Below are 15082 nucleotides of genomic sequence, written 5' to 3'. Positions count from 1 at the left end.
CAATTGGAAACTCCAAGGGAGCAAAAATGGTATACGAGGAAGAAGATATCCTAATACATTAATTGATTCTGTGTGAATGATATTTAATTATTAATGACACATATTTTAGAAGTTTAGAATTCTCCAAGAGACAGAGATTTAACCACAGTTATAACTGACTATATTGTAAACGCTCTACATGTTATCAAAGTAACAAGTTTAGGGGCACCTGGATGACTCAGTCAGTTAAACATCTGACTCTTGATTTTGGCTCAGGTCATGGTTTATGAGTTCGAGCCCCACATTGGGCTCTGTGCTAACAGTGAGGAGCCTGCTTGGGATTCCCTCTCTCCCCCTACCCCGCTTGCTCTCTCTCTCTCAAAATAAATAAATAAACCTTAAAAAAAAAATTAAAGTAACAAGTTTAAAATTTTTGGTGGGGAAGAGGGAAGGAGAGCTGACGATGGAGTAGAGATGCTAACATTGTCATCTTACAAAGTGGGGACTAAAAAGAGACTGTAGTTGGGAAAAGCAGAAATGAAGGTGCAGTAATATTAAGTTTAAAAGATAGCTATGGAAAAACTAAATATGTTGTATTTGGAAGAATGAAGAACAATGATATCTAAAATGCACAAATCAAGGGGAAAAAAAGATGAGTGAAAAATGGTTATATATGGAGATCAGAATTGGAGATGGGGGAGAGTGGGACAGAAGGTAGTAGCTTTTTCTTACAAGGTTTTGTGGTTTTTGATTATCTTCAGACAATGCACTGTGTTACTTTAATGGAAAAAAACAAGTAGGGGGGAGAAAATTAGTTCATGGCTCAGTCAAATCCTAAATTCTTCTGTATATAAACTCCTCTCTCCTATCAGAAAAGTCCAAATCCTCATCCTATAACCATATATATGCACTTCTGGAAATTATCATTAAAGGGAGGAGTTTGTGAATATTACTCTTATTTTTGGCAAAGACTCAACCACAGATTGCAAGTTCAAATGATTTTATGAGCCTAAAAGGAAATGAGGTAGGTAAGAAAATAGACAGGTTTTTTTGTCTTTTGTTTGTTTGTTTTGTAACTCTGAACTCAGAACTAGTGAACTGCAATGACTTTACTGTTTATAGGTTCTTTTAGTGCTTGGTAACAGTTTAGAAGTGAAAAAAAGAAAACTACAAGTTAATATCCCTTGCTTTCTCTCAACCTCAAGATTTCTAGCAGCTGAAGTTTCACATTGTTGGGCAGAAATATTTAACACGAGCATCTGGGATTCATTCATGTCAACTGTTGCTCTTAAAAAGGGTATTCTTTATTTAAAATACTAACCTTCTCTAAAAGACTGCTTCAGAAGAAATGAATGTCTCCTCCTTCCCATTCCCTGCCAGCACTCCCATTTCAAAGTTCAGCCTGCTCTAGGAAATTGAAAAGGAGCCCCTTTCCTACAACCCCAAAGCCTCTTCCTTCAATATGCAAAAGCTTCAGGATAGTCCCCAAGGTGAACAACATCTCTGGGATCCTCAACCTCACTTCCAGATGGAGCCCCCAAGGTAGACAAGCAGATCCAGTTTCCCAACCCTTTTCCAGATGACAGCCTCCAGAAAGATGAGTGTGTCAGAGATCTAATCCTCTGATTCCAGATGTGGGCCAAAGAGCACATGAATAAGTTGAAACATCTTCTCCCCTACCATATGTAATCCCCTAAGGGAGAAAGCTTTTTGATGCCTCTCCAATAACACTCCACAGTAAGTCTCCCCAGAGCTATGTCTCCAGAGATCAAAGCCTTATTTTTCTTTCACCTCTTTTCTCTCTTCCTGTTTTCCAACCTCAGTCCAAAAAGATATGCTATTTATTCCTCACCTGGGTCAAGGTGCTTATCTCTGAGCACACCTTGGAAATTCGGTTATTCTGAAGGTTTAAGGTCTTGAGGCCAGGCAGTTTATCTAATGATGAGGGCATCTTTGTAATCTTCTTCCCACTCAAAGTAACAATCTTAGTATTTTTACCACCTTTCAGTGCCCTTACTAACATCTTTTCAGTCATGGCCTTAGAAAAGAAATAGAAAAGGGAGAAGGTAATCACTAGGGATTAAGTTACTTATTGTGCATCTTCAGAACCTCTAATGACAGAATTAGGGTGTCATGGAAACAAAAACATTCTGAGATGTACCATGTTGAAGACGGGAGACATCAGATAGTTTCCTGTGTAAAAGGTACAGATAGGAAATAGCTGACTCTTCATTTAAAGCAGTTAATGTATAAGATGAGCCTACGATACCTTATGCCAGAGACATGGGTGTTCTCAGACTAATGAGATCACATCAAAAGGACACAGAAATCAACTTCTAGGGACTCCCATTGGTCTAAAATGGAAAATTTGAGGATCGTAAGGAATAATCTAGAGTGAAACACGTAAAAATACATTAAAATCTGAGAGTTCATAATGGTATTTTAAAAATAAATGTGTTGATTACACAGGGATTGCTAGGGAACCAACTCATTCATAAGTCTGAAAATTGATAAATGAAAAAAAGGAAGCATTCTGCTTTTTCAGCACAAAGTTCATTTGAGTGTAATCTAATAGTTAACAAAGTTCCTATTCAAAGAAAAATAGAAGCTAATAAATGAGGAAGGAAAAATTGATTTAGGAAAATCACAATTTTTGCAGATCCTAGTGAAATAACACATCTAAGAAAATATGATAAGTGGATGCTCAAAGCATTAGGTATGAGGTTGATGAGAACTTCATAAGTAAGAAATCAGGCTATAACTTAAACTCGTAATCAATTTTAGCATTGTTACAATTGAGACAGTCACGTTATAAGTCTCTTGGACATGATACAATAAAAAGTACTCAGCACCACCTATGAAATATTATTGCCTAAAAATTGAACCTGAATCTAATCACGTGTCCAGACAAAACTACCATTTACAGAAAATATGAGGACGGGAAAACAAGCTAAATTCATCTCAGGGAAGCAGTGAGCCAAATCTAGAACACAAGGAATTCTATGGGGCAAAATGACACGAGGTCTGGCCAACAAATCCATGGTATTAATAAAAGGGAGGAGAAACTGTCATGAAATAACAGCCAAATGCAGTATGTGGACCTTGTTTGGATTCTGATTTGAGTAAAAGTACTGTGGAGTTGTTTGGGGAAATGTGATCACGGACGGGTTATTAGATGATAGGAATTGCTAATTCTGTTATCTGTCATAATGCATCTGAACACCTAGAAATGCATCTGAAATTTGCAGGTGAAATGACATGATATCTTGAACTTTCTTTAAAATAACTTGGGTATGGGGAGTGAGTGAAAAGAAACAGATCTAACTTATTGGTGCTCCATAATGGGTACATATGAGTACATTATACTATTCTCATTATTTAGAGAAAAGATTAGGACAAAGACAAAAATAACGGGAATGGGGAGGAGCTGAAACCAGTGGTATCTGATTACTATTAGAACTCCACTTGAGGGGTGCTGGGGTTGCTCAGTCATTTAAATAACCGACTCTTGGTTTCAGCTTCGGTCATGATCTTGCAGTTCGTGAGTTTGAGCCTAGAGTTGGGCTCTGCACTGATGGCGTGGAGCCTGCTTGCAATTCTCTCTGCCCCTCCCCCACTCTCGTTCTCTCTCCCTCTCTCTCTCTCTCTCAAAAATAAATAAATTAAAAAAAAAACACTCGATTTGAGTCCATATGAGGCTTGGAGGCATTTGGGTTATTTGGGTTATATAAATAAATATGCCTATTTTGGTTGTTGATTTCCAAAAACTTGAACACTATAAAGTATATACTGTATTGAAAGTATTCAGGACACAATTCAATCTTTTCTTTGTAATTCACAAATCACTTTATTTATTCAACAAATATTTAAGGAGCACCTACTATATGCTCAATACTGTCCCAAGCACTGGGGAAAAAAGTGAATTAAAAAGACAAAAATCCCTCTGTCAGTGAATTTACATTTTAGTAGGGGGAGAAGAACAATCAAGATAAATAAGTAAGTCTAGTATGTTAGATGGCATTAGGGAAGGGGAAAAGGAACAAAGCAGGTAAGGAAAACAGGGAGTGTGAGAGTGGGGAGTTGGCAGTTCTAGACAGGACGTCCAGAGAAGGCCTCACTAAGAGGCTGCTATTAGGGGAAAGAGCTTTTCCAGTAAAAGAATAAAGCAATGCCCCAGTCCTAAAGGAGAATCATTGAATTTTTAAAGAGTCTTAGGTGCATCAGTATCATCATAACAGTAAAACAAGAGGTGCTGATTAATAGTGACTTCCAGTTGCTAGAGTAAAATCATTTTTCAGCTACTTAATCACTGCGCTTTGGTTTATCTCTTCCAAACCTATCTTCCAGCTTCATTACTCTGACACTTAAACGTTTCCTAGGAACAAACATGTTACTATCTAAACAAACTAATCATGAGGCATAAAAAAAAAGTCTTATGGACACTCATCTCCTCTGAAATAACTCTATGTGGCCAGGACACCAGCTGACACTACCCAAACACGGGTAATTTGCTTTAAAGGGGTAAAACAGGCCACTGCAAGCTGATACTGCTTTCTATTAATTTGCTTAACCTAGAAAATCTGGTAAGAATTCTTGATTCCTCCTCCTCTCTTCCAACATGCAGTCAGCCCCATAAATGCCACCTGTTCTGGTTATCCATTGCTAAGTAACAAACCACTGCAAAACATAATGGCTTAATACATTTATTTTATTCACAAATGTAGAATTTGGGCAGGGCTTAGTGGAGAAAGTTTATCAGTGTTGCTCTTGGTGACATCTGGGGTGACTCAAAGGCTGAGGTGGAGATCATGTAAAGACTCATTCACCTGTATCTGGTGGTAGGTTCTGGGACCTTCAGGCAATCAGCCAGAACACCCCCACGTAGCCTATCCAAGGGGGCCTGAGCTGCCTCGCAGCATGGTGGCTTAGTTCTGAGAGTGAGCATCTCAAGCGAGAAAGTGAAATGGAAGCCTTATCACTTCATGACCTAGCTTCAGTATCAGGTAGCTTCACTTGTGCCACATTCTGGTCATTAGAACTCAAGTCCCTAAGAACGGCCCATATTCAAAGGAAGACGAACTAGACCCCACCTCTTGATGGTAAGTGGACATATCTTAAAATCCACCCCAGTGGGCCCCTTTCTCCCAAGAGCCCCCTTCCCCAAAACTTTGATCTGTTGAGAGCATCAGATTACAGAATCTCGTCATCTAAATCAAGTAACAAGGGTGGATGCAGCTCCTTAAAGGCAGTTCTTTGAGTCCGTTTCAGGGACAGTCCATCTTGATCTGAAAACCTAGGAACTAAAGAGACAAGTTATCTCACCCTCATGTACCCAGAAATTAACAATGGGTGAACCATAGGACAGGCAATAGCACCACTCAAAAAAGGGAAAAGTTAGAGGCACAAGGCAGCCCTGGTTTGTAACAATTCTGGAACTCAACTGGGTACATGTTGTCAGATCCCTGATTAACGTTCAGCCTTACTGCCTGGGACTGGTTCTTGGTCTTCTCTCTGGGCTCTTGAATTATCTTTCCTTCTTCATAGAACATAGCTCATGTTTGCTATTTTTTTCTCAGACTTTACCCTGTCCATAGAAGTTCAAGGCTCCAAAGGTCTTCTCATGTTTTTTTTTTTTTCTTTTTTAAGTATAGTCGCCAAGTTGTGCAACCATCACCACAATCAATTTTAGAACTCTTATCGCCCAAAAAGAAGCCATGTGTCCTTTAGCGATCATCCTCCCATTTTTCCCGCCCACTCCAGTCCCAGGCAGCCACTGACATTCTTTCTGGCCCTGTAGATTTGCCCATTTTTGACATTTTCTATAGATGGGATCATACACGTTGTCTTTGCAACTGTCTTTCACTCGGTGTTTCTGAGTTTCATCGTGTCACAGCACGTACCAGTACCTTGTACCTTTTTATTGCCTAACAAGATTCCATCGTAGGTCTCTACTACTTTTATTTACCCACTTACCAGTTAATGGACATTTAGGCTGTTTCTACTTTTCAACTATTGCAAGTGATGCCATGGACATTTGCGTGCGGTTTTCTTGAGTGTCTATCCAGAAGAGGAATTGCTGACTCCTAGAGTACTTTTGAGGACCTGGTAGACAGTTTCCCAAAGTGGCTGCATCAGTCTACCTTCCTACCAGCAGCGTGTGAAGCTTCATCCTGTCATTTTATGGTGTCACATTTGAGCCAAACTGATACAGTCCCTTTTAAAACTTTGTAGGCTTGTCTTGAGTTTACAATTCTCTTCATCCAACAGAAGCCACACCCAGAATGTCTTTACGAGAGCTCCTCTCTGTTTTGGGTTCCCTGTGAGACTACTGCGGGACAAAAGCCTTAAGAACTTGAGAAGCTCTCTCATGTGTTGACTAGAAAGCATCTTTCATCTTCCTGAGGTCTCAGCAAAGGTCTCAACGTGCCCGTGGCTTCTTCTTCAGACTTCATTTTCCTGACAGTTCCCTGATTTGTTCTCTGTCTAGAACTCATGTAATTTTAGCAACATTTACTGTCCGGAGAGGCTATGAATAAGAAAATTTTATTTTTCAAACCTCCCAATTTGTGGCTCATTTACAGTTCTTTTTGCTTGCCTTTCTCCTCTTTTACTATAGGCACCTAGAAGAATCTTATACCTTCAATATTCTGTCTAGAAATCCCCATAGGTAGATCATCCAGTTAATGAGGTATACTTTTTATTTTCCATGTTAATGCTGCCGGCATCATTGCTAAACTTCCTGCTACTGTGTACAAGAGTCACCTTTCTTCCAACAACATAACAATAACATTTCCAGTAATATCTCCCTCATATTCTTTTAAACCCTCACCAACACCTTCCTGGGGTGGCATCAGGCTCCTGCTAACAGTCTCTTCAAGACCCGTCTGACTTACCCTGAGGCCCAGTCCCAGAACCCATTACATGGCTCAAGTTTTTTGTTACAGCAGCAAATTTTGTATCAGAGAAAAAGACCAACAAGAATTATATAGACTTTGGCCTTAGATAATTATGGAAACCGTGTAAGCCATCTATGTAGGGCTGTTGCTGATGTGTGGTGCTGTGCCTGACCCAGGATTCAGAGATGCTGAAGGAGATCTGGCAGAAGTCGGGGAAGCCACAGGCTCAATGGTTAATTCACACCAGAAGTGAGCCACAGCAGATTCGCAACAGTACGCATGTTACTGGCACTTGATGCCTTCACAAAAACTTTCCAAGCTTCCGCCAGACTTGTGCCTTCCACATTTTGTGCAAAATGTCTCTTGTGGCCAGGATTGGCCTGAAACTATGCAGGGAAGGGGATTCTGAGATATAATCTGAGCTTAAACTGATCCAGTACAAATCCACCACACCAGCACCCTTCACATCTATCTGCTTCTTTCTACTGCTGCTATCCCAGTCCAAAGTCTCCTCGTCTCTACCTGTATTACCACTTGCTTCCGTTACGTATTCTGCCACTCTGCCATTACGTACACTGTCGCTGCCATCAGTCATCTTACAGTACATCTTCCCCGACAATAAATCCATAACCCTAAATTAAATCTTTCAGTGGCCTCTCATTGCTTAGAAGTTAAAATCCCAACTATTGAGTTGGGACTCAAAATATCAGTCTAGCTTCAGTTTCATTCTGTGTTATTTCCTTTCACAAACCTGGTATGCTGCCGTTAGAAGACAACTAGCTATTCGCCAAAAGCATCAACTGTATTTAGTCCTTTGCTTCTGCCATTCCTTGTGCCTGTATGTCTTTGGCACGCACCTATCTGCCTAACTGTCCCTAATCCTTCGAAGAATCTGATCAAGTATTTCCCCTATCATTTTCCTTGACCTTCTCTCCAAGCAGAATTGCTTCCATGTTTGTTTCAAGAAGACTTTGTACAAACTCTAATTTAGCACTTAATACTTTGTATTATTGTTCTTGTCATATTTCTCCCTTGCTATACCTTTGAACTGCAGTCTCTATCACCATGCTTGGCATAGAGCAGGCCAACATTTAATTTAAATGTTCATTAAATTAAATTGAATTTTATGGCTAAGGGTTGTCTAAAAGAGCACCTTATGTAAAATCTATTAGTAGCATAAATCAGTGTTCATGGAAATAAAGAAGAAAAGACATGTGAAGGCACAGAAGTTAAAAACACAGAGTAACAGGGAATATGGGCGGCTCAGTTGGTTGAGCATGCAACTCTTATTTTGGGTAAGGTCATGATCCCAGGGTCGTGGGATCGAGCCCCATGTCAGCATGGAGCCTGCTTAAGATTCTCTCCTTCTATCCCTCTGCCCCTCTCAACAGTTCATACTTTCTTTCTAAAATACAATACAAGGGGCACATGGGTGGTTCACTAGGTTAAGAGTTCGACTTTGGCTCAGGTCATGATCTCATGGTTCATGACTTTGAGTTCCGCATCAGGCTCTGTGATGACAGCTCAGAGCCTAGAGCCTGGTTTGGATTCAATGTCTCCCTCTCTCTGCCCCTCCCCCACTCACACTCTGTCTCTCTCTCTCTCTCAAAAGTAAATAAACATTAAAAAGATTTTTTTAATGCAATTAAATAAAATTAAAATTAAATCTAAAACAAAAACATTGAGTAACTATTTGTTAGGCACTGTCCAAGATGCCTCGTATACAAATGTGAATAATAGTCATTGTCTTCAAGGGGCATAAATCTAGAGGGAAATTAGAAGTGTAAACAGGTCATTCATTCCTCAGGTATTTATTGTTTTTCAGTTTTACTTAACATTGTACAAGTTTAAGATGTACAAAATAATGACCTGATATGTGTATATGTTGCAAAATGAATAAATACCACAATAATCAAATATTTATTAAGTGCCCATTGCATGCCGGGTACCATTTTGCACTGAGGCACCTTGTTGGCTCAAGGAATATTTTCTGCTGTTGACTGCTGAGTCCAGTCATAAGGGGTTAAAAAGAATTAGCCAGTTGACAAAATACATGTGTGTGGGGGGGGATGTATTTCAGTAAAAGGAGTGTGAGAAAAATGTTGACAGGCATGAAATAATGGGGCCATAGGGAATATAAATAATTTGAGGGCATAATTCTAAAGAAAGAAGTGATGGGAAGTGATGCTGGAGAGGTACACAGGACTAGTCATGAAGGATCTCCCTTAAATGCCATGTTAAGGAGTGGACTTCATCCTGTAGGAACAGGGAGCGACTTGGCAAGTTTAGGTTAGGAGACAGGACTCAGGTTTGCATTTCTGGCAGTTCACTTTGGCAGCATGAAGGAAGAGGGAGTTTCAGGGAGTAGCCCTGTGGGCGGGATGGCAATTTGACATTTGTGTACTATTCAATGAGAGGAAAAAGGGATAGAGAAGAAATGAGAAGGTATAATGTGGGTAAGATTGCCACTAGAACGTGATCTCGTAGGTACATTAGATGGGGTGAACCACAACTTAGGGTATGAAGCGGGGCAATGAGAGTTGGGTGGTATTTGGCAGGGTGAGGCTGTGGCACAAGCCCAGTTTCTGAAGACATTAAAAATCTATGAAGAGGGGAGCCTGAGTGGCTCAGTCGGTTGAATATCTGACTTCAGCTCAGATCATGATCTCACAGTTCGTGGGTCGAGCCCCACGTAAGGCTCTGTGCTGACAGCTCAGAGCTTAGAGCCTGCTTTGGATTCTGTGCCTCCCTCTCTCTCTGCCCCTCCCCTGCTCATGCTCTCTCTCAAAAAAAAAAAAAAAGAAAGAAAGAAAGAAACATTAAAAAATGTTTTTTAAATCTACAAAGAGAAATAGAGTAAAGGAGATGGGGTTTACCATTTCAGACCTGAGTTTTGACCTGCATCTAAACGTGCTCCCTAGAAACACCCAGCTAAAAGAGCTGTGAGTTCTGCTGTGTGGGTTGGCCCCATGGGATGTTGGCATCCAGAGTTTCCCACAACCAGAAACCAATCTGTTTGCAAGAAAATTGAAAAATCACCAATATTTTGAGACAGCCTCATCCTGTGAACTCAACACAAGATGAGGAACCTTAAACTGAATGTTAATCTAGATGGAGCAAGTGACTTGTAAACTTCAAGTCAGTCAAACTGGCTTTATCTCTCCCCTCATCAGTAAAATAACAAGAAAGAATACCAATCTATCCCACTGAGACTGTATGGGAAACATCTAACTAATGGTTATAAAATACTTTGGAAGTATACAGTGCTGTAGGAATGCTAAAATATATAGCATCCCAGAATCTCAAGGACTTTAAAACACTCAGTAATTACATTAATACATTGATTAACACCTATAATACAAAAGAATCTGGCTCAATCCTATGACACGGGCCCCTATGACAAATTAAAGGATTTTCAAAGCTGCAAAAATGCATTAAAAACAGGAGTTCAGCAAACAGGCTATGGCAGAAAACAACACGCTTACTTGATTTGTTTTGGCAATCTTATCTCATGATGAAAACATGGTCTGAAACTTGGGATAAAAGTTTTCAAACATGAGCAGATGCTTCATGTACTAGAATCCTACTGTAGAAACCTTCTGTCCTGTAATAAAAAAGGGCATTGCCTCTCTCTTCGTTCATTTTCTTTTCAAATATGGAAATGGAAGTTTTGATTTCAAGGGTTTTGGATTCTCAGAAGCCTGCCTTCTGAGGTCAGCCTTACCACTCACTGGCAGTGTGGCTTACTTAGTAAGTTGCTCGCTCCCAAGCTCTTCAAGTTTCATTCCCATTATGTCTAGTACAGGGATGAGAATACCAACCCGGCCTTCTGTGAGGGCTAAATAAGCCCACTTATGTAAAGCACTTAGCGCACATATAGTAAATGCTCAGTAAAAGGTAGTTGTGGTTTTTCTGGTACATTTTTCTTTTAATTTTTTATTCATTTATTTAAAAATTTTTATTTATTTATTTATTATTTATTTATTTATTTATCTTAAATTTTTATTTATTTTAAATTTTTAATTTTAAATTTATTTAAAAAATTGTTTTAAATTTATTTACTTTCGAGAGAGAGAGAGAGAGAGCGTGAGTGGGAGAGGGGCAGAGAGAGAGGTAAATAGAACATAAAGCAGGCTCTGAGCTCTACAGCACAAAGCTCAGCTCAGGGCTCGGACTCATGAACCGTGAGATCATGACCTGAGCTGAAGTCGGACGCTTAACCGATTGAGCCACCCAAGTGCCCCTGTGGTACATTTTAAGTCAAGATCTCCACCTTTTGGGAAATCTCAGGTGTGCACGTACCATTCTTGGGACTGATATATGGTGCGAATATAAGCCTACTGTTCCAAAGACCGGTCTCTCTACCGTGACCTGCACTGCGCTGTCCTCTTCTTTATCCATGAGGTTAGAAACATTGGTGGTTCACAGGCTTTAACACAGCAAGCATTCGTATGAAATTCAGTTATCAATTCTTAATTTTGCCAAGTAAAGTCATTTTTAAAAGTTCTCTTTCCTCTGCTGCCACCATAATTTCATAAAAGGACATTTTAAACCTCTCTGGTAAAAAAGGAATATAAATAAATTTATTTACAGTGAGTTTGCTTTACAAAAAATTCATCATCTTATACAAAATTTTATTTTCCAAATGGTATCAGCTTATACATCAGCATTTGATTAGATGAAACTCTTAGATTCTACTTAAACACCCACATACAAATACACATATACAGATATTTTGGAAGTTTCTACCAAAAATCAAATACATTAGAAAACAGAAAGAAGTAACCATTAAAAGTAGAAAAGAAAGGATTAGGAAAGGGAACAATAAGATGAAACCAAGCCCAGTAAGATAAAGATAGCTAAACATTTATAAAATCTAAGGATAGAATTAAAGAACAAAAAGGGGAATCTAAGTGGGATGTTATAATACCAAGCCAGATTTTGACTTGAGAACAAGGCATTCTTGTATCTATATATATACGCACACATGTATATTATTTTTTAAATTTTACTTAAATCCAAGTTAGTTAACATATAGTGTAGTAATGGTTTCAGGTGTAGAATTTAGTGATTCATCACTTACATATAACACCCAGTGTTCATCCCAACAAGTGCCCTGTTTGATTCCCATCATCCATTTAGCCCATCCCCCACCCAGCACGCCTCCAGCAATTTGTTCTCTGTATTTAAGAGTCTCTTATAGTTTGCCTCGCTCTATTTTTATCTTATTTTTCCTTCCCTTCCCCCGTGTTCATCTGTCTTGTTTCTTACATTCCCCATATGGGTGAAATCGTGTCTTTCTCTGGCTTATTTCACTTAGCACAATACATTCTAATTCCATCTACATTGTCACAAATGGCAAGATTTCATTCTTTTTGATTGCCGAGTAATACTCCATTGTATGTATATACCACATCTTTTTTTTTTTTTTAATTTTTTTTAACGTTTATTTATTTTGGAGACAGAGAGAGAACATGAACGGGGGAGGGTCAGAGAGAGGGAGACACAGAATCCGAAACAGGCTCCAGGCTCTGAGCTGTCAGCATAGAGCCCGACGCGGGGCTCGAACTCACAGACCATGAGATCATGACCTGAGCCGAAGTCGGCCGCTTAACCAACTGAGCCACCCAGGCACCCCTATACCACATGTTCTTTATCCATTCATCGGTTGATGGACATTTGGGTCCTTTCCATAATTTGGCTATTGCTGCTATAAACATTGGGGTGCATGTACCCCTTCAAATCAGCATTTTTGTATCCTTTGGATAAATAACTAATAGTGCAATTGCTGGATCATAGGGTAGTTCTATTTTTAATTTTTTGAGGAATCTCCATACTGTTTTCCAGAGTGGCGGCACCAGAGCGCATTCCCACCAGCAGTGCAAAAGTGAGAACGAGGCATTCTTGACGGAGACATGAAATTTATTTTCACAGACCAGCTGGGGGTGGTGGTGGACGAACAACGTGCAGGCTGAGTGCTGCCATGAGGAAAACCTGGCCCCGTGTTGACAGTTTTGATTTTTTTGAGAAGTGGAAATATGGATCTTAATTAAGTGAAATCTCCCAGTTTGTAAATACTATCAACTAATTCACTTTCTAATTTTCTTTACATCGTTGCATAGGTCAAACAAAATACCTCTTGGTTCACATTCAGCCCACCAGTTTGGAAGTCTGGTGGAGCAAGAGAAAGGGAGTCAAGAAGAACATCCTGAAAGACAGTCAAGGGAACAGGGGCAGCCAGAACAGAGCTGAGGAGGAGGAACCAGCAGAGTAGTGTGGTGAACAGCAAGAGAGAATTTCAAGGAGTGAGTGGTCTACAGTGTTAAATGCAGCAGAAATTTCCAGGAGGACATAAGAACAGGAAGGTGATCACTGGCACCGCTTCTAGAAGCAGTTTCAGTGCAGTGGTGGAGATTAAACCCAGACAGTTGTGGGCGTTCTTTGTGGAGCTTACTAAAGGTGTTTCCTTAATTCACATTAATTCACCAATATCATTTAAAAAATCAGTTAAGAATATCCCAACCAACCCTGAAAAATTCTATTCTGATCAAGAATCTTGACAGCTCAATTCCAAACAGAATATAAATGTCAACCTTTGAGATAACAGGAAGCTAAACAAATACTATGAGAATTTTCACTTTACCATCTCAGTGCTTCCTACGTGTCATAATGGCCTACAAGCTACTGAAAATTCCTCCATGCTGAATACCAGGGGCAACAGTGAAACTCCCCCTCCTTCTAGCATCTCAGGGCTCTGCTTTGTGAACCACCTCGACAATCCCAATCCCACTTTCCCAAAAGAAATCAATAGCCTTTCTATCATGTCTGCCTCCCTTTCTGGTGACATACTAGCAAAAACACCCCCCCTCCCCCACACACACACCACAGCAAAATAATAACCATTATTTTTATTTACCATAAATTATGCTATGAGCATATGCTAAAATGCAAGATGTGTTGTCTAAACTTTCATATTTACTTTTATTGTTCTACTAGGTAAATCTTATTATTTCTATTTTAGAACAAGCAAACTGGTGTTCTGAAAAGTTAAATTTATGCGCTTTTTTTTAAAGTTTATTTTTATTCGAGAGAGAGATGGAGAGTAAGTGGGGGAGGGGCTGAGAGAGAGGGAGACAGAATCCCAAGCAGGTTCCGCACTGTCGGCGCAGAGCGCGAAGCAGGGCTTGAACTCACGAACTGAGATAACATGACCTGAGTGGAAAGCAAGAGTCAGACACTTAACCTAATGAGCCGTCCAGGCACCCCAATTTATGCACAGTTTGAAAAGTTAGTTAAGTGCCAGTCAAGACTTAAATCTAGGTCTGATTCCAAATTCCAGTCTCTCCAGTACATGTGAAAATCCTTAATGATGTTCACCAATTATTTCAGCTGTCTTAAGGACACATGCATGGCAGGGCTACACCTCTGGGTACTTTCCTGTTTGGGTGAGGCCATATGAAGAATTGAAGTCAACGAATGGAAACCAGACTGTTCCTTCTGACCAGAGAATTTATTTGTTGGAGTGAAACTCTCCAGAATGCTCTCTCCTAGAAGAGTTTAAGATGGTGACAGCTTGGGTCCCAGAGTATACAGACATGGAGCACAGCTCCCAGCCAACTGGCAGAAACATAGCACACACAAGAAACACTCCTTTGTCGAACAAGCCACCAAGATTTTTGAGTTGTTACCACAGACTGACTTAGTCTATCCTGACTACCACCACTGGTCTCAAAAGTCAAATACACACATCTCACTGGGTCAGGATACAGTCTGAAAATAGAAGGGAAAAAAGAAGGTCCATTGAGCTTTTCAAAGGGGGTTCATGTAAAGTCTAGCTTTAGGCAGTTGACAAAGTTACAAAAAACAAATAGCTCTAATGTGCCCCATTTTTATTCTAAATGGTTTTCCTTAAAACTTGCCAACCTCATTAGCAGTACAACTTATATAGTAAGTGGTTCTCATTTGGGGGTGATTTTGTCCCCAGGGAGACACTGAAAATGTTGGGAGACATTTTCCTTCCTCACACCTCCGGGGGTGGGGGGTGCGGGGAAGAGTACCACCGGCACTTGGTTGCTAGAAGCCAGCAATGCTAAGTGTCTTAGAATGCACAGAGCAGCCTTCATGACAGTTATCCAGCTCAAAATGTCTGTAGTGTCATTGTTGACAAACTCTGAGATAGGTGTAGAATGCCCTTCTCATTTCAGGGG

At 39.9% G+C, this 15082-nt stretch overlaps 1 protein-coding gene and 1 long non-coding RNA gene across 2 annotated transcripts in view; one reads left to right on the top strand and one right to left on the bottom strand.

Moving 5' to 3' along the window:
- Positions 1 to 2075, bottom strand: part of LRRC69 (leucine rich repeat containing 69) — a 79150-nt gene extending 77075 nt beyond the window's left edge. Inside the window, exon 1 of the mRNA XM_058698527.1 lies at positions 1832 to 2075. Within this exon, the coding sequence (XP_058554510.1) occupies positions 1832 to 2014 (183 nt within the window). The 5' untranslated portion in view covers positions 2015 to 2075. The remainder of the gene's footprint in view (positions 1 to 1831) is intronic.
- A 54-nt stretch (positions 2076 to 2129) lies between these two features.
- Positions 2130 to 13350, top strand: LOC131494287 (uncharacterized). Its single transcript, XR_009253291.1, has 2 exons — positions 2130 to 2183; positions 12998 to 13350. It is a non-coding gene; the product is annotated as an uncharacterized LOC131494287 (long non-coding RNA).
- Positions 13351 to 15082: the final 1732 nt, after the last annotated feature.

Source organism: Neofelis nebulosa, chromosome 14, assembly GCF_028018385.1.
Source record: "Neofelis nebulosa isolate mNeoNeb1 chromosome 14, mNeoNeb1.pri, whole genome shotgun sequence".
NCBI classification, from domain to species: domain Eukaryota; kingdom Metazoa; phylum Chordata; class Mammalia; order Carnivora; family Felidae; genus Neofelis; species Neofelis nebulosa.
The sequence above is the reverse complement of the archived record's forward strand: the minus strand, read 5'-3'. Positions and strand labels throughout refer to the sequence as shown.